Here is a 26,596-nt window from a genome sequence, read left to right as displayed (position 1 = left end):
ACATTTTCTGGTCATTTTGTGTTTCCAAAGTCCTTTATAATAAGTAATGTATACTTGTTAGGAATAATACATGTTCCAAAGTTTCTCTGTTTGGTCTTTTAGTGGTTATTTTTTTGTCATTTATTAATCTGGGTATAGTTTACAAAGTTTTACGGGTATTGATTAATTATAAACATCTGACCTGTTGAAGTATTTGTGATTGTGTGTTTTGTTTTGTTTTTATACCTCTTGATTTCTTCCATGTCAACTGTTATTTTATAACATTTTTATTATGTATTTGATGCATGTTGGTCGTTGTGTATATATAAAGCTATATGTCTGTTTTTGGATTTTGAAAGACAATACAATTTAACTATTTGCTATTTATCTGCAAGATGGCAAAAGGTGTTTTTCAAACAAATGCATTTATTTCTGATTGTTTTATTTTATGAGTATGGCTGACAGATAATGAAAACCCATAATTCAGTTTATAAAAAAAAAAACTGGAACATTATTTACAAGGAATAAAAAATAGATTTAAAATTAGATTTTGATAAGATATGCTATGATCTACACAGTCATAAGTTCAGACAGCTGTCCAGCAACAAAATGACATTGCTTTAAACACTGGATGTTTTAACAGTACTTCAGACAAGCATGTTAGAATGAAGTTGAGTGGAAGAAAAAAACTGTGATATTGCTGAGTTTAGTTGGAAACATAAAATGCTCATTGATGGAATTTCAAGAAATTCCATTTTAGGACAAAACTTATCTTGCATTTAATATCCTGTTGCAAGTTTTCGAACAGCCCCCTGTCCTCTATTCACAGACAGCTTAGTGTATATCAAGATACACTAAGCAGGAAAGGTGAATGGATGGAAAAAAGTGTGATCGACAAAAGGTGCACAGACAACAAGGATGATCACAACCTCGATCACAGCCACAGTCCGAGCTCCCATAGTCCTCACACACAACAATATAGACCCGATCTGTTGTTGTCACATTATTTATGCTGAGCAACTCCAGAACCAGAGGAAAGTTATCTTGACCTTACTTGCCTGGGCTTTTCCTTTTACAGCTGGCATGAAACATACCAGCTGTATTTGGGGGTGCTTTGGTAATGAAGCACGACAGTGATCCAAAGCCCTCCAGACAGTCCACATCTCAGTGGCTCATACAAATAAACACTGCCCCCCTCTAACCCGCCATCACTCCCAAATGGGAAAAATGAACCTTTTGAAGAGGTCTGGTGAATGACAGGACCTAAATCCTGTTGAAATGTTGTGGCATGACCTCAGCTTGCTCATGCTATAATAACTAAATAAATAAATGAGAAAAAAAACAACAACGTGGCTTAATTAAAGCAAATCTGCAGAGAATGGTGGGCCAAAATTCCTTCACAACAATGTGAAAGACTCATTGCCAGTTATCGCAAATGTTCGATGGTTGCTTTCCCTGCCAAGGGTTGCATAAAATCTTAATAGGATTATGGAGCAATTACTTTTTTATATATATTACAAAATATCTTTTGGATATCTATTTCTCCCTTAATGAATTAAATCATCGTTTTAAGAATTGCTTTTTAAGTGTGACAAAACTCTGAAGATCTGTAAGGGCGCTGAAGCTGTTTTTCCACATCAATATAATGTATGACTTATGCATTTTGATTCAGCTCATATTTCTGAAGTATTTTATGAACTCTACTTTTGACGAGTATTGCTTTGGTTTATAGTTCTGTAGGCTTCTGGGATTCTAGCCAGACGCTTGTCAGAGAGACCATAAAGGTAGAATAAATTGTAAAGAATGAGCTTCCCCCCCCCCCTTTTTTTTATCCCCCCCTATCTGAAAGCTCCATTTGGATTAAGTCTGCAAGCAGATGCGCTGAAACCGAGGCCCCCCATATGAAAAAAAAAATCATAATCCATATGTGTTGTTTGTGATATCACGGCACAGTAAAGCTGCTTTGGTGCACAGCCTCTTTTGCGCCGCTTGCTGCGCGGGGTTCGTGCGGCGGCCGCGGCCATCAGAATATCCAGATTATGCGTTTTACACTCTGGCTCGCGCTCTTTCTCTCTTTCGCCTGCGCTCCGCGGCAGCACAGGGGAAGGAGGGAGAGGAGGAGTAAGAGAGCCGGAGCTGCTGCCACTTGCCGCCTTTAGGTGGCGCTCAGAGCGCAGGAGACTGCGGCTTTCCTCGCTCTCCGCAGCCGGACAGAGATGCAGGCAGAGCGGCTGCAGGACAGGTGATAGTCCGGAACGCTCTGCTCGTAAGCACGTGCGTTCGGCATCAAAGCTTCGATTCCTCAAAGTTTATTATAGTAAAGCTCGTAATAAAAGTGTGTAAAAAAAGTGAGGAGAAAAAAAAAAGCAGGGGAAATGTTGGGAAATCCATGAAGTTGAGGAAGAGGATGCTCGCTCCGCCTCCTCCTCCTCCCTGATGGGGGAGTGTATAATGAGTGTAAGGGTGAGGGAGGGGGAGAGAGAGAAGGAGAGGGAGTGAAGCGCGAGCGCACTGGTTTGGATTCACTCCACTTTCTCATCACTCACGGTGCAGCCGCGCGACCTGCTCCGTGCCGGACCGCGCGAGGACCGAAACTGGACCAAAGGGGACCGGACCAATCCTGCGTTACTAGCAGCTAAAACTCTTGTACCACTTTTTTTTTTTTTTTAGAAAGTGTGTGGGGAGAGACACGGGTAAGATTTTTTTTTTCTTTTTTTTTCGTCCCGGTGCTCCGTCCACATCCAGCACCTCCACCCTAACTCCCTCTTCATCCCGCAGACAGCGTGCCACCAGCGGAGGATGCAGCCGCTTCCCTCCGGCCGCCGGTGACGCTTTCAGGGGTCCGTCAGTGAGTCCGGCCGTACCTCCGGAGAGCGCTGGTCACGACTGACAGAAACTGAGAGAAACTGGAGGAATAACTACAGCCGTGACTGGATTGTTTGATTCGTCTCTGAATCTTTTTTTTTTTCGTTTGTTTATTTTTCTTTTTTTATATATTTTTTATTTTTTATTTTTTACTACAACATTGTGGATTCTTTATAATAAAACAATTTTTTGTCCTGGAGCGTCTGCGTCTGGATACCGCGGAGGAGCGAGAGCCTGTAGCCGGGGTTGGAGCGCCCAGACCTGGGTCTTTAACTCGATCCAGGTAGGAACTTCTCCGCACAGTCTCATTATTTCACCTGTACGTGGGTAAAAACCTCTTTAAATCAAACTAGTGCGTCGGGGACGCGATATGCACCATCATTTCCCCGGGCGGAGTCACTTTATATTCCATTTCGCATGAATGCACACTTGTGCCTTAATTAAAGAACACACTCTGCAGGGCATGGATTTGTTTAAAAAAAACAAACAAAACAAAACACTTGTTGATAAAAAAGGGAGAGAGAGAGAGAAAAGCCATCCCACCTTCTATGTTCTTCGTGTAATCTCCTTTGATGGGTTTTTTACGTGTGTTACACTACAGAGCTTATTGATCTGTATCGATCCCCTCCGTCCTCAGCATTACCTCCCCGTCTGTCAGTAATAAAGCACAGCTTCCTCAAGCTTTAACATTTCTCAAACTGGGGGAAACTGTAACAGTGCTCCCAAAGGGAAGAGCAGCGGAGTCTTTTTCTTTTTTCTCCAAATGCGGGAGATATAGTTATAATCATACATTTGGGTCTATGTAGCTTTATGGGGGGAGGTAGGGGAGCTTTTTAATGCCACTAACAAATCCATTCAGCCAGAGGTGCTCATAAACTCCCAACAAAAGCGCATATTTCTGTGCAGATGAGCCCCCCTCTTCTCCCCCCCAAGAGCACCTGTGGCATCAAATTTGCCACCCTGTGATGCTGCTCTGCACAGAGAGGCAGAGAGTTTCACTCGAAAGGTGGACTAGAAGGAATGAAACATCCGCTATGTGTCATCTGCAGGGAATCTGGTCTATCCGGTGCCTCCGGTTTCCAGCCTCCTCCGCCTTTTCCCTCTGCTGTGGCAGAGGGAGAGAAAGAAAGAGGGTGGGCGTATGTCCTGCTGATAGAGAGAGAAAGAGAGAAGGGGATGAGGGAGGGGGAGTCGGGTATTTACATGCAAACTGCATCTGCTTGGCACACACAGAGCAGGAGCAGCGAGCTCTGCGGTCAGCTGTGGCTTCTTTGAATTTTTACAGGTGGCCAACCCTTCACAGGGATGTTTTGCCTTCCTATGCATGGCCTTTGACCCCGTTTCCTCCTTCATCTCTTCCTTTTCATGTGAACCTCCCGCCCCCCCACACAGGCTTTCAACGCTTCTCTTGAAACCCTAAAACATCCATACATTCAGCTCCAAGCCCAGGGGCAGAGTTGGTCCGGCAGGGATATGTGCAGCAAGTGCTGATTTTCAAAATCTGAGCAGCGTGAATCCATATTGAAGCAGTTGAAGGGGTGAGAATCTTGTTTGGGATTCGGTAGGATGGTCTCTATGGCGCCTCCCGGAAGACATTAAAGAAGAAAACTATTAGGAAAACATTTCATTATGACATTATTCTGACACCGGCTGAGATGAATCCATATTTTCATACCTTATCGTCTTTTCTTTCACCGTAAACGTCAGCGTCTCGGCCACTAGAGTCTCTGTCAGGTGTGGGCATTAAGTCATGCAGTGAGTGAATGCGATGCATTTTAAATGTAACAGTGTGTCAGAAGTTGCATCAAAACAGGATTTTGCAATTGTGATCTTACATAGACTGATATTGTGATTTCACATAATTTTCAGCTCTTACTATAAAAACAAACAACAAAAAAAGCATTTTACACTTTTCTGTTTGAACACACGGCACTAAGTGTCTTGGTGGAACTTCTTTAGTGTTTTTTTTGTTTTGTTTTTTTAGTGAAAATGCTCTTCTGAAGCAGGTTCCAGCAAACTGTGGAAACAGAAGCTCCACAGCAACCTCCGAGGTTCAGACAAACCACAATCTTTGCGTTATATTTCCCATGTCTGCCGCTTCAAACTGATATTTAATCTTTGGGATCCGTAGTGGATGCGAAGATACTCTCGGTGAGGTTTGCGGCTGGTTTGGATGGCGACCCTGCCATCACCCGAGCTCCTCCCGTTGCCGCCGTCGCCGCTGTGTCGTGGGGCTGGGTTTGAGGTCGGGATCCCAAGCTCTGGGATTCCTGGCTGCCTCCTCTAATTTAGAGGCGCGTCTGTCCCGCTCCGACCACTTGAACAGCTACGTGCTGATTCCCGGGGCCCTGCAAGCGGGGGTCGAGGCGAAAGGGGATTAGTCTGAATGGAGGAGGAAGAGATGGGAGGTCGAGCGGAGTCCGTTCTGCACATTTCTCCGTAAAAATTGGAGATCTGAGGGAGCCTTGTTGTTAATGGGGCGTCATTAAACTAGGAGCTGGCAGAGTGGAAATGGGTTTAGTCTGTCAGATGAAAGCACACACACGCACACACACCCCTTTTCTTTTCCCGCTCAGGACCAAAAAGAAGCTGTCCATGCTTCAGACTTCAGAGATGTCATGGCACGTTTGCCTTCTTCTACGGTTCAGGTAGAGAGAACAAGAAAACCCAAACTAAGAACAATCTCACACTTGTTTGCTCTCTCTGTCCAGGTAGCAACCGGTCGGTAGACTGATGCAGGCATCAGGTGTCGATGTGTAATCCATGAGTCACATTTATGGCATCTCAAAATCCGGTCAGAGGAGCCATACAAGGAAATAAGCCTCAACAATGAGAGAATTTCATTTGAAATTATGCAATACAACCGGTTCTTTTTCTGATTGAGATCATATTCTAAGATAAAAGATGACTCAAGGCCTTTTGTTTCTGCTACTGTTGTCCTGTAAGCTTTGTTTTTAGATGTTAGAAATACATGCATCAAAGGTAAGGTTAGACGAAACGCATGTCTTTGGTTCAAAATACCATGGAAAAATGTAAAACCCGAACATTTCGGAGGGAACATGGCCTACGAATCTAGAAATATAGATTTTTTTTTTTTTTTTTTTTTTTTTTTTTGACAAAAGCACTTCCTGACCCGGCGAATAATGCACTCATTTTCATGCTTTTATTTCTTGCCAGACCTGAATATTGCAGTTTTTTTTATAACCTTGCCATCAACTCTGGTGCATAGTACATTTGTAGCTATTTGGTAGCCATCTTACTCACAGATTTGTGTTTTACACCAGCAACAACATATTTTGAGAAAAACGTAAACCACTTTCTCACTTTTTTTCCTCCTCCCGGGTTTGATTACTTATGTCTTTTCAAATCAGGTGCGTTATAAGTTCACATACATCAGCAAAACTGAGTCCGAAGAGGTGAAACTACTCATACTTTCTTCTTGAGTCACCGGTAAGACAAAGCTGAAGGCTGCAAGTGTAAAATGCCGTAAAATGCAGCCTTATCGCGGCTTCCTCCTGAGAGAAAACTGCCTCCGCTCGGGCTGTAAGATGCTCGTTTCATATGAGACTCTTCGTATTCAGCTTCATTTTGAGTCCATTAGGATGAAGAGTGTGGAGGCGACAGCTCCATTTGGGTTTTTCTCGGTGTGTTTTTATAATAAAAATCGCAGATATGCCCCCCTGCCACAGTCTGCACATTACTCCCGCTGCAACCCTTCCAGCTCGCATCAGTGGGTAAAAAACGCTGTGGGTTCACGTCACAGAGGTTTTATGTCAGCCCTGAAATGTGCTGCGCTCCTCGGTTTCCTCTCTAACAAGGCAGACAGAGTCGCGGTGGGAATGTTACCTGATGGTGGTGCTAGAAAAACTCCTCCATCCAACATCTTTTTTTTTTTTTTTTTTCTTTTCTTACTTACTTCCCTCCTCTCTGTTCAATTCAAACACATAATCATGCGCAGCGGATACATCTGATGTCGTCATCGCTGTTCCTTCGTTAGAAGCACAAATCCTCTAGAGGGAATCGTAAACATTCAACTAATTCGATGCAGCTCCCGCCTGCAGAGATGCTCCTCCGGTGGACTGATGGACACACGTCTGTGCTTCCTGCTGTAAGTGGAGCTGAAAGCCCGACCATCCAGGCTCTATTGATTATTTTTTTTCCTGTTGGTTAAAGGCGGTGAGACCTCGCGGCCTGCTCCCACTCTGAGCACCAGGTGTCATTTCACGCTGTCACACATCGCTGCGTGTTTATATTACATGATTCGGCTGAAGCATGAATCACTGATGCATGTAAAAGAAAAACCTGTGAGAAATGGTAAAGAACGGCGTCCTCCAGGATCTTCGGATTGGTTCAGACAGTTTGGGGAAAAAAGTGTTTTTTTTTCTTTTTGGTAAACTTTTTGGATTAACAGTTCTGTGATTGTTCTTGTTTAAATGTATCACTGACTGACTTTTTTTTCTGATTCTAGGAGTGAAACTTTAAATTGCAACATGATTTATGCTTTTTTTCTCATAATAGGTAGCAGTAAAACCGAAGTATGCAAAAATAACAGGCCACTTTATTATTTTAAAAAGTTAAAACTCTTATATTTTCTTATATACTTTACTATTAATATCTCGCCTTAAGATATATCCATCCATCCATTATCAAACATACTTATCCTTGTGGAGTTATGAGGGGTAGCTTAATATAGACTCCATTATTTCCAACACTGTCAAAGAATTTCTTATTTCCTATGTTTGACTATAAATTAAGGTATAAAAATGTTTTAATGGCATTTTTTTTTTGCCATTCCGATTCATGACCACGTTTCACCTTTTACAGAAAAGCAGTAATGTTTTATCAAGATATAAAATCAGTTTTTACTCTGAATTACCAAAAGTAAAGTGCAAAACACCACATCCTTCAGACATCCAAACGTATGAACATTGCAGATAGATATTTGCCATTTTTTAAAAGTTGCTTCTAAACCCTGTACAACTTTGTAAAACAAACAAAAAAAAATTAAAATTAAGTTATTTACAATTTATTTTATTTTTCCTTTTATTCAGGTCTATGTTTCCTGTTTTTTATTATCTTGACGATTGCAGCCACAGAGATGTACCAAAAATGTGCTTTTATTTTGAAAATGTAATTCTTCACGTAGTGCTACTTTTTTTTTATTATTCACCACTGGACAGGTGGACAAAGCTGAAATCTTGAACCTCTTTTAGCTTGTCTTGTGTTTGAAGAAAAGCAAATATTCCTTTTATCCAAGTAATTGCATCGTTCCTTGATTTAGTATGTTTGTCATACTAGCTCTACGAGTGATGAAGTGTATTTCTGTCTCACAATGCAAACAGCTTACTTTTAAAATCAGTGTGTTGACCTGACCAAATGTACATTTGGAATCAGTTTACTGCCTTGGATGTTATGCAACAGCATAACAGCAGCTGTTATGCTGTTGTTTCATAAATTCTTCTAGTTTCACGTCAGATCAGGACATGCAACTAAGTCAGAATTTGAAATGGTCCTGGAAACGTTTTCGCAGTCAAATTAAATACAAGTGTAAAAATGTGTAATTTGGATTCTAAATAACATCCAGATAAAATCACTGATTTGAAAACATTCTTTGTTGTTCTGTTGGTCGGTTAATGCGCTAGATTTATCATCCCCTCCGCAGCTGCCGACGCTACCAGTGAGTTTGTGGAACCAAAGGTCAACACATCCTGTCAGTGAAGGGTCAGGCTTTTGATCCTGATACTGGTTAGTCCTGCTGCCACACCCTGGAGCAGGACTTTAAACTAGACAGATGGAGGACAATAAAACACGGAAACCAGTAAACTCTTTACCCATTAGTCATGAGTCAGAGCTTGTTTATGTCCTGCTGATATTAAACTGCTCTTGTGCAATGCAAATGAAGGCAGTCACTGCGTTTGTTGCTCACATTCTTTCCCCCTCTTGATCATTTTCATTGTTTGCACAAGGTATGGACAGAAAACCACCTGCATGTAGCGGAGGACTTATCAGCAAGTCTGATGAGCGAGGTGAACTTCTCACCGTCAAACTGAAAGACTCTTTTATTACTTTGAGTACCAGACATCAAAACTTATCAGCACAATTGACCCCCTGCTCTTCCGCAAAGTCAAAATTTGCAACTTTTTAGTATCTTGCAGCAGCCCGTGTTCGCTAAATTAAATTTACGTTTCTTTTTGTATATCAGTAAAAGTAACCTATAGGTTCCTCATCCCTCCGCTTCAACGAATCAGGAATAATTTTTAAATCACAGCATGACATTTCCAAAGATTTTTTACCTCGGTCAAATTAAATTTGGTCAGAAAGACCAAGCTGTGTGCGTGAGTGTGTGTTCATTTGGATCAAACAACGGTATTCAATGAAGTCAGTCAAGTGAAATGCTCTCTTTTGGACAGTGAGTGGACCACACACACCCACCTCGCATAACTGTGCAGATTCTGTCCGTCTGAGAGCTGAAAACATCAAAGCATTTTTTGCATATCTGCATGTCTGCGTGTGTGTGTAAGATGTTTAATTCAGGTTGGCAGCTCTAAGAGCTACACACACACAAACTGGTTTTAAAACACTCACCTTCGAGACGGAAACTTTCTTCAGACTGGTTTCCAGTTTGGCCGTGAGCCACCTGCTGCGAGGTGCCAGATTGTCTTCCATAATAGTTGTCACATTTTCATGGTGTGTAATTGGTCTCACAGCGTTGCCGAGCACATTAGTGCAATTAAAAACGACACCGGGGATTATTCAGGCTTTTGTGTAACACAGATGACTTTCTGTCACGCTCACGCAGCTTCACTTTAAAGTGATTTTCTGCAGGAAAAGCTGCTTCATTAATTAGCTGAAATAAACAGAAACTGACTTATGACCCTTTATGGAGAAGGCTTTATTTATAGCTTCGTCAATTAGTCAACAAAATACTGAACTGCAGATATTGTTCCATTTTTTTCCCCAAGGACAGCTACCATTTAAAACAAGCTACGTTTCATTTAATCTGAAGCAGATGTAATATTGACGCCTTATCTTTGTATTTCTATTGGCGAACAACTTATTGAAATGTTCTGCATTTGGTGGGGCATGTTTAAAGTCAGACAGGGGGACCGGGAGGGGGGACTCTTGTTATGTAGATGAGGTGGGCTTTACTTAACGGGACGCCCCAACAGACGGTAAAGTTACTGGTTGGATTCTTTAGTTTCTACTCGTTCAACGTGGTGCAGACGCAGCTCGGACTGCAGAGGAGTGAACAGCTTGTATTGGAGACCAGTCGGAGTGGACTGTAGGAGATTCACTGCAGTCATCAGGTGTTGTAGAGTTTTTTTTTTTTTGTATTTTTGGTAGAGTTTCTTAAGTTATAGAATTGTAGCACACATTTGCAATAAGCTTAGTGTGTAAGTAACTGTACGTGAGCTGCTAAAGTAGTATTTAATCTGTCTCTCAGTAGGAAAATTTCAATTGTGCATTGCCATGGTTTCAAAGATTCATGTTCTCACATTTCCAAATTTTGGTATTGACTTCCTAAGTGGAATTTGTTGTTTTATATGTATAATTTAAAAGAGAGTTCATGGATGATTGGATGTATTGGATACGTAAGCCTACTTAGCCTTCTGTTGGTAAAACAAAAGTACGTTACGCCATTAAACGACAGTTTAGAAGGTAAACAGATTCATTTTCTCAGCTGTTAGAAAAGTGCTGTGAATTAACCCGGCGAGATTGGTAGTCAAGTTTAATAGAGTGAAATGTCAAGTAAAAGCATAGGTAATGTTTTGTTTAAGCTTCCTTCAATTTAATCATCACATCTTACATTTCTAATAGGCTTCATGATTCATTTATTTTACCGCATGCCTTTGAAGGTTGACTTCTTTCACGTTGCTCTGGAATTTAAAGGTTGCCGTGGAGTATTTCTATAAATTAACATCTACTCAGTTCATGGTTTAAATTGTTGCTTCATTTACCATATATTATAGTTTAAATCTATAATTTTGAAGATATTTCATGGTTGTCAAAAATATTAAGCTCTATAAAGTATGTTTTTAAAAAAATTTTTTTTTTGTTATGATGCATTTTATTTTACACCTTGTAATCCCGTTGCATTTGAAACTTCTTGGTCTTCCAACAAAGTTTAATGTGTCAGCTTTACATTTTTAAAGGATCTCTGAAACATTTAGCATATCAGATTCGAAGATCTTTGATGGCTAGCCCATGGTGAGATCAACCAAAGATGTCAAGACTTGAGTTTATTAAAGTAAAGCACTGCCAAAAAAAGTTCTTTGGGTTTTCTGTCTTTTTGTAAGTTTTTTTGTAAATTCAATATGAAGCCGTACTATACGGGTATCACAATTTATAATTTGTTTGAAGCCTTCTGGAGATAACCACTTCAAAAAATGCTGCTGTGTTGAGGATAACAATTACTGTAAATAGTTTGGCTTTAAGAAGTTACGGTACTTTGTTTATAACTTATCTCATTTAGAATTTATATTGTAAAAGTGATTCCAGGCTTGTTTTACGGTATTTAGATTCTATTTAAATACTGTAGAGATTCTAGTTTCAGTGTCATCATTTAGGTACTATTTGAAAAAAAAAAAAGTATTGTCTTTCTTCATATTGATTGCTGAATACATGAACACTATTTGACATTCAGCACTTAAATAAACTTTAATAGAAAATCATTGAAATAAGCTTCATTGCCCCTCAGCGGGTATATTCCGGTGTAACAGCAGCAGCTGGATGACATGGGAGCATGAAAAATATCTGAATGTTTGATAGACAATTTTCACATTTGAATTTCAACCTGTGTTTTTCAAAGCAGCCGTTTCACAGCCTTGTCCATTTTGTATAGATTCAGGACATAACTTGCTGTGTTGAGAGTGAAAACTTCAGGTAACCATTTTAAGTTGTTGCCTCATTCATAAAATACGTCAGTTAATAATTTAAACTGCTTCACAGTTATGTTTGTTTTTTTTTCCTCTGAAACTGTGATTAGAATGTTATGAACTGTTTTTGAATGTTTTCTGAACCTCTTTTGCCTCTTGGAGGATGTAAAATGAACAACGTGATTAAGAAAATATATATATTTTTTGACAAGTTAGACATCTCAACATAAGATACCTTTGAAGGAACTGAATCCTTGCTAATCTTAAAATGTTGAAGAATGTTGGGGGTTTTTGATTTATTTTTTGTAAATATTATTTGGCTGAACACGCACCATGCTTTCTAATAACATGCTTAGTGTAATTTTGATTTTAAATTTTAGAAATAAATATCTTAGAATTTTCCAGTTGGAAATCTTAAGTTTCAGCTGGTGTTCAGAGCTTTACCTTTGCTTAATGTGATGTCCTGGAGCTAGAGTCTCATCCAGTGGGACGTGGACTTGAAGGTTCACTCTCAGTTGGGGGGCATCAGGGCCGTTAAGCTGCTTTGTAATGTACAGATGATTGCTGTCGTGGCACACCCTGTCTGTGTCCCCCTGGCTCTTCTATTGTCAGTCTTTTGTCTCTCCACCGGCTCGGCAGCAGATAAAATGGCTGTGAGAGTCAAGCAGTCCTCACACATGGAAATGTTACTTCCAGCAGCTAAATTGGGGGTGGGGGGGCAGCCTCCTCCTCTTCCTCATACAAAAACACACACTGAAGCTGCTTGGTGACTTTTTCTGTGGGAAGAAGACGGGCTGGATGATCTCTGATCCCATCCTGTCCCTTGAGGAGACAACTTGCACATACTACATTTGAACCAACTTGTTAACATGAAATTCCACCAGCAAACAGGAACTCATTTGCACTCTCTTGACATTTCGACCAGCAGTTTTTCTCATGACCCAGCGCTATATTTGCTTTCTATATAAACCCTCCGAGACAATGGCTAGAAATAAAAGACTAAAAACTAACCGTAGATTTGTCTAAAACCTGCCTATCGTCTGCTTGCATTGGAAGAAGGGTAGAAATACAGACTTCTAAATATATTTATAAGTTTTCACAGCAGCACACTTGCATTCAGATTCAACAGACTGGGTAGCGTAGCCCTGAATTTGCAAAGCAGCTGAATAAAAACTCTGTCAACTCTGGGTTAAAAAGTCAGCACTGATTCAGATAGCTGGTGGTTGTAAAGAATGTGCAGCACTTCACCTGCTATTCTTAAGATATGAAGTTGTAATTTTAACGCTTTTTTTTTACTTTCAGACATTAGGTTTCTAAAGTTTTATTTGGGAAAAATATATATCAGATTTCAACAATGGTAGATTCGTGATTTGGAACTGCAAAGTGAAAGAAGTTTGTTTTCTTAGATTCCTCTGAAGGTGACGAGCAGCAGCTCAAAGTTTCCTGTGTTTATGTGTTCAGCTGTTGGAGCAAAGAGTCAAATGGAGAGCACCGGCAACAAGCTATTGGTATTTATTCAGGGAATACTAAAAATTCCAATGGAATAACAGTATATTAAGTAAGTTGATTATTTCAGATTGAGACACCTTTGACCATGTAGCTGGTTAACAATGTTTGTATATCTTATTCTTGACAAAGTTCTCAGAAGCGTATTTTATTTTATTATTATTTTAGGGAATTTTCTCTCTTTAGCCATCATAAACGGTGGACTGACAATTTAACTCAACACATGGGTAAAGTTAGCTTTGCTATATGGTCGAAGAAAACTTTTTTGCTGTCTACTGTCTCTTCATAAGAAGAGTTTTGAAAGCAAAACATCTAAAATTAGTTGTAGCTTAGAACCAGCACCAAATAAAAAAATAATTCATAAAAATCTTCACCGTTTCCGCTAATAGTATTGTTTATTATAGTCATAGGCTGCAAGGTGGATTTCATGTTTTGTTGCTATCTCTGCTGCTGGTTTATATTTACATACTGGCAAAACATGAGGTCACTTTTAAATAAACTGGCTCCAGGTGTAAGCAGCAGGTTGAGCTTTCATCTAGAAACTCAAGGTAATCTGATGCATATTTTACTGCAAATTTACTGAAAGACCATTGCTTATTGATAAATCTTGGATGTGGCTTTGTTTCCACAGCAACATGTAAAATGCCGTTGGGTCAGGGATTAGGGATTCCGTGGTTTCTGACTTTTTGCGGCTCAGGAAGAAAATGTGCGAAAACCAACACCTATCTCGCACTGTAAGGCAAGACACTCACATTTACAGTCTTTCATGGGTAATTAGGTGCATGTGTGTGACAGAAGTGAGCCGGGTATCTGGTGAGCTGGACCCACGGCAACAACGGTGTCAAACATTTGCTGCTTTCAGCGTCACAGTTGATGTTTCTTGACCTTTTGTGACTGTTCATATGCACAAAGCAGTTTCTACCTGATCTTTTTTCGTTTTTTGCCCAAAGGTGATTTTTACACGTTTTGTCCCCGAATGGTCTAAAGTTTCAGCTTTGCACTGGCATGAAACAAGATTGAAACTGAAGACACTTGTAGCTCAGTGTAGATATTACCAACAGTCTGTGTCATGCTTTTTAGTGAGTAAGCTCCTTGTTTGATGTGTAAACAAATTGTCAATGTTGGCAACCGTCCACAGGCACTTGGAAAACAAACCTCAGGCAAAAATCAAATTACACACTAAAAACGTGATGATGCGCACGTCTCATTTGTAGCTGAGCTGATTCACTGAATAAAACGGAGCCCATTTCATGCAACCAAATAGCCCCTCCAATGTTTATAAATCATCTAATTTTCTGAATGAATATCAGACACATCTCATAAAAACACAATTCCCTCAGGACATAGCTAGTAACACATTTGTTAATGTATTTCCTTGAAATAGATTAACAAATGTCAGTTTTATGAAAACATAAAGGCAAATAAAAAAAACAGAAACTGGATCTTTGATTAAATTATGGACATAACTTGTGCTGTATTTTATTTAGAGGGTCTGATTTTCATTAAAAGCTGCTGAATACTGGTCACAGTTTACATTTGGGTCATGGTTAGTCATCTTTTGGTTTATTTATTTATTTTTATTTATGTCTCCTTAATTGCCTCACCAACCAAGCTCCAACCCCATTTGCAATTGGTGTTTTAAAATCAAAATTTAAAACACCAATTTTCAATAAAAAAAGTTTAGGGAATGCAGGTCTGCGTTTTAATTAAATGCTTTTACATCCAAAGTCATTTTTGCCTTTATTTTCTTTGCAGTAGCCATTTAAGTCTAGTCTGGACGTTGCTTTTCTACACAATTATAGTCGATTCTCATCTGACTCAGTGCCCCGTCTGTGGTTTCTTCCACTGAGCTTGATTCCTCTGGTAAAATTTAAACCGGGCCAAACAGTGAACAGGAGAAATTATGAACAATGACGTAGATTTTCTGCACTCTTTAGGGATTGTAGTCCAACTTAAGTTTGGCAATGGCAGCAGGGAAAGAGAACAAAGTGTTGGCCATGCTTCCAAGGCCTGTTGCTCATAGTTTTACTTTTGTAGTTATATATTTTCTATCAAAACCACTAGCAGAATCACTTATTTATTTAATGTCACAGAATGACTTCCTACAAACACTTTCCCTGTCAGTCACTCCAGAGGAGACCTAGCGCATCCAGGAAACACAAGTCTTCACTCTTCATGTGGACACACCTGTTTGCATTTGGGTTCTGCCTTTAAATAAAAAAAAAAAAAAACTTTCTGTAATCTCCCTAGCAATATGTGCATTTGTTTCAAAATCAAGAATGTGACGTTTTGAAAAATAAAGCTTAACCTCCACAACCAAAAAAACTCCTACAGCCCACATATCTAAGACGATTTACTGCCAAGAAAGAAAGGAGTGTGAAAATGAAGTACAGGAAGAAAGAGCTTGTATCATTCAGAGTCTGGCTTAGATGTTGCAGTCTGAACATAAGGTGAGGAAGTCAACTCGTGGGTAAAAACATTTGCATTCAGCAGCATGGACTGCTTCCATCTGAGAGACCACGAGGTCAGACAGAGTCTGAAATTTACTGTAAATAAAACATTATCACATAAAGGCCTGAGCTCATCAAATGCAGTCATAACAAAAAATGATGGTCTTAATTGGCTGGAGAGACCTGAATTGTACTGCAGCAGATTTAATTGTTCCTATGAGGTTATCACAATAGAAAAAATTGAAACGGTGAGAAATAAAAAACACTCTAATGCATAAGACATTTTATTTCAAAACTAAAGCTCAAAAGCTGCCTCAAAAATATGAGTAAACACAATGTTGAGATATGAGTTATTGGTTAAAATGTGGAAGTAAGAATGAATGGGTCAGCTACACTCACAAAGGGATTTCATTAATTTTAGGCACGAGACTAAAACAAGACAAACATAAACTCTACTAAAACAAACTCAAATGAATACTTAATTCTTGTTTCTTAATCTCCAGACATGTTTTTTCTCTTTTTCAATTACCTAATACTTTGCAGTTTTACCTGCAGTCACAAAAAGTTGTTAAAACCAGTTAAAATACACCAATAAAGGCTTCAGAAAGTTCAAGTTATAGAGAAAAAACTGAAAGTTCTGTAAGATCTTTCACTGGGGAACTCTGTTCGGAAGTGGCGCAGATATTGAATCACACTCTTCTTCAGAATACCAATGTTTGCATAGTTACAACCTCAAATGCCTGCTTGAATGTAGTGTTTCTTTAAATAAGTCATTTTTCAAGTTACTTTTACTTTATTTTCTTAATTTGTTGATGACAGTGAGTCTCACTTCCATTCTTCCTGACTCCTTCTCTTTCAGATTGATGTTGTCCGGCAGAGACATGGTGATCCTGAGGTGGGAGCTACGGTCCCTCCTGGCCATCATCCTGATGGTCTCCTGCAATGCTGTGCCTACAGATATTCTATATCGGGTTAATGAGGAACAGCCACCCAACACGTTGATTGGCAGCCTGGCGGCAGACCAAGGCCTTCCGGACACTGGACATCTGTACAAGCTGGAGGTTGGCACCACTTACCTGAGGGTGGACGGCAAAACTGGGGACATCTACACCACAGAGATTCCTATTGACCGTGAGACACTGAGTGACTGCCAAAACCAGCTTGACGAAAAATGCTACCTGGAATTTGAGGTGTCCATCACAGACATGGTGAAAGGGATTGGCTCAGGGCCGCGGCTGATCGAAGGTCGCATTGAAGTGCTGGATATGAATGACAACACGCCGCAGTTCTCTTCACCCATCCTCTCCCTAGCAATTCCAGAAAATACACACATCGGTGCACTCTTCTCCATCCCAATGGCCACAGACAAGGACTCTGGTTCCAACGGTGTGGCTGAGTACTCTCTGAGTTCCGGACCTGATGCTGACCAACTCTTCAGCCTGCAGGTCGCTTTGGACACGGACGAGAAGCAGCCACAGCTGGTTGTCATGGGTAACCTGGATCGTGAGAAGAAAGACTCGTACGATCTGAATATTCGGGTTGTAGATGGAGGGGATCCACCAAGGGCGAGCAGTGCTTTACTGCGAGTCACCGTGACCGATCAGAATGACAACGCTCCGAAATTTGAGAGAAATCACTACGAGGCCGAACTGCCAGAGAACAGCCCAGTGGGACACTCCGTTTTACAGGTCAGTAAATTAACTATAGATTAGATGCTTTCATGCTGTCGAAATGTAGCAATTGCAAAATATTACGTAGTATGTTTTCCAACATTTTTTTTTTGTTTACTGACTTCTGGTGTAAAATATATTTATATCTGTTGGTACATACAAAATCATATACTCTGGGAATTTTTTTTTAGGTTTGAAAAGTTCTAATGGGGAATATTCATCCATTTAGTAATTAGATGTGCGTCACAGTAAATAGATTCATTAGATGAAAATGTTTATTTCAGCTAATTTTGATAGCTATGGCTTAAAACGCAAAATTAAGATTCTGACAATATTTTTAAATAATAATTCAAAAGACATTACTAATAGTCTGTCATACTGACTGTCAATACTTCATTTTCAGCCTACTTAAAATAAGTTCATGCACTACACAAACATATATATATATATATTTTTTTTTTTTTTTTTCATATCTAAAAAAATATATTTTGAAGGATTTTTGTTTCTAGAGTTGTTCACTTTGTGGATATAAGAGAGAGAAAACAAGAATATATTTATTCAAGACACGATAACACTGTCTTGGAGTTCCCAAACAGTTCAAAGCTTGAAATATTCAAGACACCACACTGTCTCAGACACCTCCCCCATATATCATATTTTTATATGGTGTTAATAATAAATCATGGCCCTGATGTCTGTTGGTGTAAATATTGTTACTCTAAGATCAGCTGGGATTTCCACTCCAGGTCAGTGGTTCAGATAATTAGTTGAAAAGGTTTTCTCTTCATCATCATAACAGTGTCAGAACTGCGGGACAAAGTAATTAAGAAGATAGCTGTGGTGTATGAAACAGGAATTAATTTTAAAAAAAAGGACAACAAAAAGACACATCGCCAATATTAGATCAAACTTTTGAAGACTTTTTTTTATACTAAGTGAAGTTGTGCCCATACATTGCTGCTGTTGCTCAGCAGTCAAGAGTTTCCATGTCACCAAACATTCCAGTTAAACCTTTGGCCTTGTTGGTGATAAAGTCTGAAAGCTGCAGGACAACTCGGCACACTGACTGCACATAATATGCTGCTCAATTATCCGTACAGACAGATGGTCCAGTGGAGGTGAAGCAGGGCGTGGGATCGCTGTGTGTAGTCACATATTAACCACCGATTCAACTTCACCTTTGAGCCCTGAGCTGGGCTCAAAGGTCCTTGATGTTGGCATCAGCTGGCAGAATGGGAAGTCGCTGTTCGGTTGGGCAACTCCACAACAACCTGACAAACCCAGCTCACCGTGTCGTCCTGCGCGCTCCCCGTTTCCCCGCTTCTCTGTGACTGCAGCACGGGCCGACCAGCCAGCCTTCCAGCTCGATGTGCATGACTTAATCTGAGTCAGTCATGAGATTATCCACGGGGCTTATTGGTATTATTGCTCTGGATGTGGCTCATTGCATTTCAGAGAGCCCCAGAACTCATTTCACTTAGCGTGCATTTGAGAAGTGATGCTGTATAGAGGCAATGGGACAATGATGACGGACGACCCTGACCTGCTTAAAATGTCCAATGGCTGTGCAGACATGTATATCCCTAGCTTTTACTCGGTCTTTGAAAAGGCCACGGCGATTGGTTATGCATTTTTTACTCTATTTTCCTTCCGGGGAAACTCAAAAACTAGCCAGAGGTTTCAATCAGTTCCTCTGTGCATTAGACGAGCCTTTATATTCCTCTAAAAGATATTTATGAGGCACTTTATTCATAGGAAGATTTTCATTCTAATAACTGTGCATTTTCAAAACTAAAAGCAATCCACTAAAATGTTATGAAGTCAACCCTGGTGCCATCAGATTTTAAACCGAATGTTGCACTTGTACCTGATTGGTCCGTTTAAACCTGCGGCGCTGTTCCTTGAAGTTAGCCTTGCCTACTGTAAACTGATTAGAAAGGAGTAATAAAAGAGACAAATTAAACAGGATGCATTTTAAATGACCAAAGTGGATTTGTCAGATCCAAACACTCATATTAACTAGCTTAAAGACTGCTTTCATAGATTCCTGTGTGCAAATCTTGATCTTATTAAAGACCAAATCCTCCTGAGTATATTGACTAAGATCTCTAATGTTTAACAGCTAAATTCCCATAAAGGACTATTAAACAACAGTATTACTTTAGGAACATGCTGATTAATAATGTAAAAGATGCTATCCAGAGCAGTTTGAAGAGTCCACATCGATTTTCTATGTAATTGTGGTGGTATTTACTCAACAATGAACTAGACAGAATGTAAACTATGATAGATTATCTCTCGAGTTGCTTTCCCTTACGAGGGATACGGATCTAAAATAGTTTAATTTCAAAAACTGCTTAGCATCGATCAATTATTAATCAGCTAAAACGTGCAGAGATTCTGGTCGGTTTATTTAATGACGCTAGTCAACCTTGCTGGGTAATTGTTAACCGAGACATAAAGAGTGTTTATACTTGCTGTGTGCTTGGACAGAGTGGCCTTGGAGAGCAGCCAAAGTGGTTCTGGCTTCATCAGAGTGAACCCTACGCTCCATCAGCCCCTCTGTTCAATACACAATTCTCACAGGCTGTCAATAATTCACTGCTGCTTGGTGATATCTGTTGTTTAAAGGCACACTGGACTGTAAATCACCCATCAGCAGGCAAAATTATAATTTTACTTTCAGACTCTCTTTAACCATATTCTTCCTGTTTTTAGTGTCATATTAGATAATCTTAAACAGACAGGAAACCAGATGTTTATTATGTGGTATACTGTCAAAAATGTGAAAAATGTCATAGTGACGTTTAAGACTGATTCAGTTGAACCCCTTAAATGTTTTTGACATGCATGCTAAACAGCAACAGCTTGTTTAAAAATTGATTTTGAGCAACTAATATATGAAGAGTTTCCGTTTTCCTAGTGCAAAAAAATATGATTGACCTTTGTATCATTTTATCATTCGTATCATTCAGTTTTAGCTGCTTGTAAAATATAAATAAAAGGAGAAATAAAAAAGCAAACCAGACTGAATGTTATGTAGTATAAATATGACGGTATGTCCATTTGATCAACATGTAGTTTAGTTTTTTATGGATAGGTCAGCTTAGTTTAACATAGACACAAAGCTGAAAAAGACTGCCACTGTCTAATATTTTTCATAAATATATTTGCCATGACTTAATACAAGATACACTAACATAGCCAAGGCCCACGCTCACTCAGTACACATAAATATAAACTCTGAAAAATTGTGCTCCAGAAATTAATATATCACATAAACACCCTCACAAAAGCACTTTTTAAATTTATTAGCATTTATTTTTGTTAAATGACAAGAAACAAGTGCTAGAATTCTAAAACACAAAGGTGTTGACGAAGCTAAGATCTTGCTAACCTTGATCTAGGCCTGCCTTCCCATTTTCAGTTGCCTTGGAAATATAACGTTGTAATTATATGTTGTAGATAAGGCTGTTGTTTAATCTTACACTTTGATTAAAGACCAATAAAAACATTCCTCTTGCTGTTGGAATTATAAATTGTTTTTTTGTGCCCTTGGCCCAAACTTGAATTTTATTGCCCATGTTACAGGGTTCAAATAATCCTATCCCATTGGTAGATTTATTTTTTTCTTCTTTTTAAGGACTTTTTAAAAGATTATTTTCCTGAGTGCAAGCTTGGCTCAGATTCACCAATGCTTTAAAGGAATAATTGGCCTTAAGATTTAAAAACCCTAATTACATTAGTGGAAGTTCCAGGTAAAGGCTGGGAAACTGCTGAGCTAGCAGTACCTGAGATGTTTATGTAACCTGTCAGATTGTATTTCATCTGATGACAAACTACATTCCTTAATAGCAACCATGACATTGAATAAATACAATTAAAAAGTATTAGACATGTTGACACAATCGCATCCTAACAAGCTCAACCTAAGTGATATTTTGCTGACTACTCCTACACTCTAATTGACTAATTACCTCCATTTAGTTTAGGTTTGGACATGTGAAACCGGATTGTGGCTGATGTCGGTCTGTCCTCCCTGCTCTCCTAATGGGCCCAGAGGAGCCGGGGCTTTTCTCATAATGAGAGAAACATTAACATTCACTCATCTGCCCATTACATGCCAATGACCCGCTGCACGGCCGTTAGATGTTGTTGTGTGGGTGTGTGCACTCAGCTTTGATAGTCTATTATGTTTCTACACAGCAGAAACTTCCACCCCCTCAGAAAACCAGGGCTTTGTACTGTTGCATGGCTAATGGTTGTAACTCTTTGTAAGTCAAACAAGCCAAATGATCAATAAAATGCAACTGAGCTTGTTTTAACAATGTAGAATGTTCAGGTTCAGAGTCATGACTGACTGCAAATTGACTCAAAATTAGTCAAATGAAATTCAGTTTTCTATGGTCTAGTGTTGTAACTGTAATTGGGCTTTCTTTCAGATTCACTGTCCCTAAAAAAAATTATTTCTTTGTATGCTTTGGTAATAATATAACTCTTTTTTTTCTTTTTTGCATTTTTAGGTTCGAGCCAATGACGCAGACACTGGTGCCAATGCAGAGATAGATTACATCCTACATCAAGCAACCGAGAATGTCCAGAGGCTTCTGCGCATTGACCACTCCACTGGCATCATTTACGTCAAAGCCCTGGTAGACAGAGAAGAAACTAATTTTCTCAAGTTCTTTGTGGTTGCCAGAGACCGCGGGCCTAATTCCAAGAGTTCCAAAGTCCTAGTGACCATCATTGTCAAGGACCAAAATGACAACGCACCAGCGATAGAGATTCGTGGTATTGGGTTGGTCATTCACCAGGACAGTGTGGCAAACATCTCTGAGGACATGCCGATAGGTACCCCAGTAGCACTAGTCCAAGTGTCTGACCGTGACGAGGGAGAAAACGCTGTGGTGACATGTGTGGTTGCAGGTGACGTCCCATTTCAACTCCGACCTGCTAGCGAGTCAGCCAATGATCGAAAGAGAAAATACTTCCTGCAGACGACTACTCTGCTGGACTATGAACGAATTAAAGATTACCGAATTGAAATAGTTGCTGTGGATTCTGGTAACCCAGCTCTGTCAAGCACCAATTCTCTTAAGGTCCAGGTCACAGACGTGAATGACAACACGCCATCATTTTCTCCATCTTTGCTTGAAGTATTCTTTCCTGAGGGCAACCAGCCAAATGACAGAGTGCTAGATATTTTGGCCACAGACGCAGATAGTGGTATAAATGCAGAAATGATTTATAGCATCATTGAGCCCTCAGCTAACAGGCTTTTTGAGGTCGATCCCAACACGGGAGAGGTTCGTGTGAAGTACACACTGGATCGAGAGGACGTCGAGCGCTATGAGTTCCATATCGCTGCAGCCGACAAGGGCCTTCCGAGTAAAACTGGAACTGCTACGGTGGTTATAAATGTTCTAGACCGCAATGACAATGAACCCAAATTCATGTTAAACGGATACAGTTTTTCTGTAATTGAAAACATGCTTCCACTAAATCCGGTTGGTGTTGTGACTGTGACTGATGCTGATAAGGGGGAGAACTCAAGAGTGACACTGTTTGTAGATCCAGATAATGCCAACTTTGTGATTCAAAATGGCACAGGAACGATCCTGTCAAGCATTTCTTTTGACCGTGAAAAGGAAAGCACCTACACCTTCCGTCTGAAGGCTGTGGATGGTGGTGAACCACCTCGATCTTCCTACGTTGGTGTGACCATCAACGTCCTGGATGAGAATGATAATGCCCCCTATGTCACCAGACCATCCAACTCCTCCTACACTTACCTGACACCTGTCACACCTCCAGAAACAAGAGTGGAAGTGGTTGAGGCTGAGGACATTGATGCTGGGCTCAATGCAGAGCTGTTTTATTCAATCACCGGAGGAAACCCTTATGGCCTTTTTCAAATCTCGTCCACCAGTGGGGAAATCACATTGGCACAAGCATTCTCTGGCAAGCACAATGGGCTTCACAGGCTTGTCGTGAGGGTCAGTGATCGAGGCAAACCTGCTCGCCACACCACAGCCTTAGTTCACGTGTTTGTAAATGAAACCAAATCCAATGTGTCCCTCATTGAGGCACTTGTGGGTCACAGTCTTTACACACCTCTGGACAGAGACATAGCAGGAGACCCTAACTATGCCTACAGTCAGCAAACCAACATTTTATATGCTGTCCTTGCAGGTGTTGCTGTCGTTATTTTGGTCATTGTAGCTGTAGTGGTCATCAGACACCATCTGCAGAAAGATACTAAAAGCGGTTACCAAGCTGGTAAAAAGGAGAGCAAAGATCTTTATGCTCCCAAGCAGGGACCCAAAAATGGCAAAGGAAAAAAGAGCAAAAAGCCCAGAGCTCCAAAACCCACCAAACCACTGGAAGAGGATGAGGAGGCGAGTCTGCAGAAAGGTCTGAAGTTCAACCTTATTAATGACGTTAATGACAGTCCCAGAATCCATCTGCCCCTTAACTATCCACCAGGAAGCCCCGACCTGGGCCGTCACTATAGGTCCAACTCTCCTTTGCCATCTATCCAGCTGCAACCACAGTCACCTTCTGCCTCCAAGAAACACCAGGCTGTTCAGGACCTCCCTGCAACCAACACCTTCGTAGGGACGGGCGACAACAACTCCACGGGCTCGGATCAATATTCGGATTACAGCTACAAGGCCAACCCGCCCAAATACAACAACAAACAGGTAGGCGACTACGCAAATATGACTATGTACCCCAGGGAGAACATCTATTGGACCAACCGTGTGTGGTAGACACGCTGGAACTTACATGGCATTGCTGCCAGTGTTTTTCCACCAAAGCCGCACTGATTCCCTTGCACAGCACCCCCTTTCAGATGGCTTTTATTCATTTTATTTTGAGTTTCATTCTGTTCAAAATGTCCGTTCTGTTCAGTTTTTGCTTTTCACTTCAGTATGGACAGTACAAAATATGAAGCATAACATGAATAAGGTCTTCCTGATCTGGTGACAAAACCTCCCTAAAATGGACTTTAAAGAGGGTTCATAAGTTTTCCTTTTTGTTTTTGACGCAAATGTTTAATTCCTGAATATCTGAAGTATGCATCTGTTAGTACCAGGCCCTGTCCACACTAATCCAGATATTTAGCAAAAAAGCTAGAGGTGACAAACCAGAGATTTCTGAAGTTTTTTAAAAGCTCCATTTGTGGTGTAAATGTGTAAACAAAAACATGAACAAACATAGCTTGTACATGTCCACAGCAGTGAAGCATTTATTTCCCCCTTAAGTTCCTCTTTGTGCTAAGTCGGTTTTGATTAAATGTCAAAAGTAAGATAAACAAGTCAATAATTATTTGACACAGAAAACGTATTTTTTTTCTAGCCATGCACTGCTTTAGCCTACAGAGTCTTCTTCTTTTGAATGTAAATAAATATAGTTAATGTAATAATTGTCACCTCGTGGCAGAGGCTAGATATTACTTTATTTTTGGCTGCAATCCTGCAAACCATTTTAGAAATGAGGAGGGAAACATATCGGTTTAAGAAATATCTGGAGTAGTGTAGCTGGGGCCTGATTTCTTAATTTATAATCCAAGAATAAATCAAACGTATTTGTTCAACTTTGGATATTGGAAATCTGATGTAGGTCCATCCTGGGGTCCTTTGTGTTTTTAATTTATGTTATTTTGTGTTTAGCTTCTTGTTTTTGCAAAGGTTTAAATGAAGGTTGGTTCTTTTTCTTGTTCTGTGTAAATTGAATTTGAAGTTCTTCCTTTGAGCTTCATTCACGCTGACAACCTTAAGTCTGATTTTGTTTTATTTTTTTTTATTATTTAGTTGTTGTTTTTTTCACTTCAGACGAGCCAGTTGTTTAAGTTTAAACTCTCAAGTTTATAGCTGTTCCTTATGGCTGGATCAGTTTGTTGAAGTGTGACAAAGAGTGACTGTGAATTTTTGGATTCTTTTTTATTTTTTTTTTCTAATTGATTCTTGGCTTTCTCTGGCCAGGAACTCTGCAGGCTGAGGAGCACTTTAGAGTGTTTCCATCCAGTTCAGACCAATTTAAGGTAATTTTAGCTCAGTCAGGGAGCCAGACAGTGAAAACAGAATAGAACGTGGTGCAAGAAAGATGAGGATGGGGATGTAGAGTTGCGTAAGGCCAAGAGAAGTATGAAGGAAAGGTACATGAAGACTAAATGCAGCCATTTCTTAACCTCCACACTTCCTGTCAAGTTGGTTGAAATACGACTTTTAATTTTGCCATGTTCCCAATCAGTGGGGCTAAAAAGTCAATTGTTTGCACAGATTAATGGCAGGTAATTTTCCAGGCGCTCACTTGCGCCTTTTCTTTACCCAGAGTGCCTTGCTCTTTTCTATTTAATGTAATAGAAAAAAAAAAAACTGAGGGGTGAGATGGTGGCCATTAGCAGCGTGGCTGTGACGAACTGCTATCACGTGACTTCACTTTGATGATGGACTTGGCTGCTGTGAAAACTGAAACTGTCACATGCACTGTTGAAAACCCTCGGAGACAATCAAATTAAGTTGTCATAGACATGTTCAGATTGTACATACATGTGAAAGATGTGTCAAATGTTTTAGGGTTGTTTTTTTTTGTTTTGTTTTGTTTGTATGTGCTCATTCATCTGCTGTTTGTTTTTTGTTGCAACATGACTGTGTGATGTGTGTGAGCCTAACCAGGGCGTGTCATTCTTCCTCCCTGCTTCTTAAAGACTTCTGTTCACCGTGTGAAGACCCAAACCAAAGACTCACATGTAGACACACGCGCGCACACATTTTCATTATCATCACCATTTCACAGTCAAGTACAGCATATATGGACCTGAGGCCACGGATCTGCTTCCTGTTTGGTCAGTCTTGGCAGTTTTACACATTTGTACAGTGTTTATTTGATGTTTTTTACAGCTAAAAGAAGATTTTATTTCAATAAACATGTTGCTAAAACATTACTGTGGCGCTCTCTGTGCATTCACTGGGTTCTCGAGGTGGGCTGGACGAAACAGGGAACAGATTGCTGGAAAAGGTACAGTATTCCATTGTCACCTCCATCCTTCACACATGGAGAGAAAAGATATTCAGTGGAAATATGTTTATTGTGGAATTCACTTGTAGAAGTTTCCAAATCCTAAAATGTATGGAAAATAAATTAAGGCACAAAACAGTATTTGTTTTTGTAGAACATTCTCTTCATTCCATAATTTAGAATATATAACTCTAAAATAATGAAGCAATTTTTTTCTTGATCCACC

The 26,596-nt window shown here is 39.9% G+C and overlaps 1 protein-coding gene across 2 annotated transcripts; it reads left to right on the top strand.

Annotated features, from left to right (window-relative positions):
* Positions 1–2,040: 2,040 nt before the first annotated feature.
* Positions 2,041–26,296, top strand: LOC106920636 (protocadherin-1-like). Of its 2 annotated transcripts, XM_014991780.2 has the most exons (4): positions 2,041–2,672; positions 2,758–3,127; positions 16,536–17,364; positions 21,870–26,296. In XM_014991780.2, exons 3-4 carry the CDS (start codon positions 16,540–16,542, stop codon positions 24,117–24,119), a joined length of 3,075 nt encoding a protein of 1,024 aa, XP_014847266.2. In that variant the 5' UTR covers positions 2,041–2,672; positions 2,758–3,127; positions 16,536–16,539; the 3' UTR covers positions 24,120–26,296. The 2 variants fall into 2 exon arrangements, with proteins under 2 accessions (XP_014847266.2, XP_014847274.2); XM_014991788.2 differs by having other exon boundaries at positions 2,041–3,127.
* Positions 26,297–26,596: the final 300 nt, after the last annotated feature.

Source organism: Poecilia mexicana, unplaced genomic scaffold, assembly GCF_051168715.1.
Source record: "Poecilia mexicana isolate PSO_F unplaced genomic scaffold, ASM5116871v1 scaffold_10, whole genome shotgun sequence".
Lineage (NCBI taxonomy): Eukaryota > Metazoa > Chordata > Actinopteri > Cyprinodontiformes > Poeciliidae > Poecilia > Poecilia mexicana.
The sequence above is the reverse complement of the archived record's forward strand: the minus strand, read 5'-3'. Positions and strand labels throughout refer to the sequence as shown.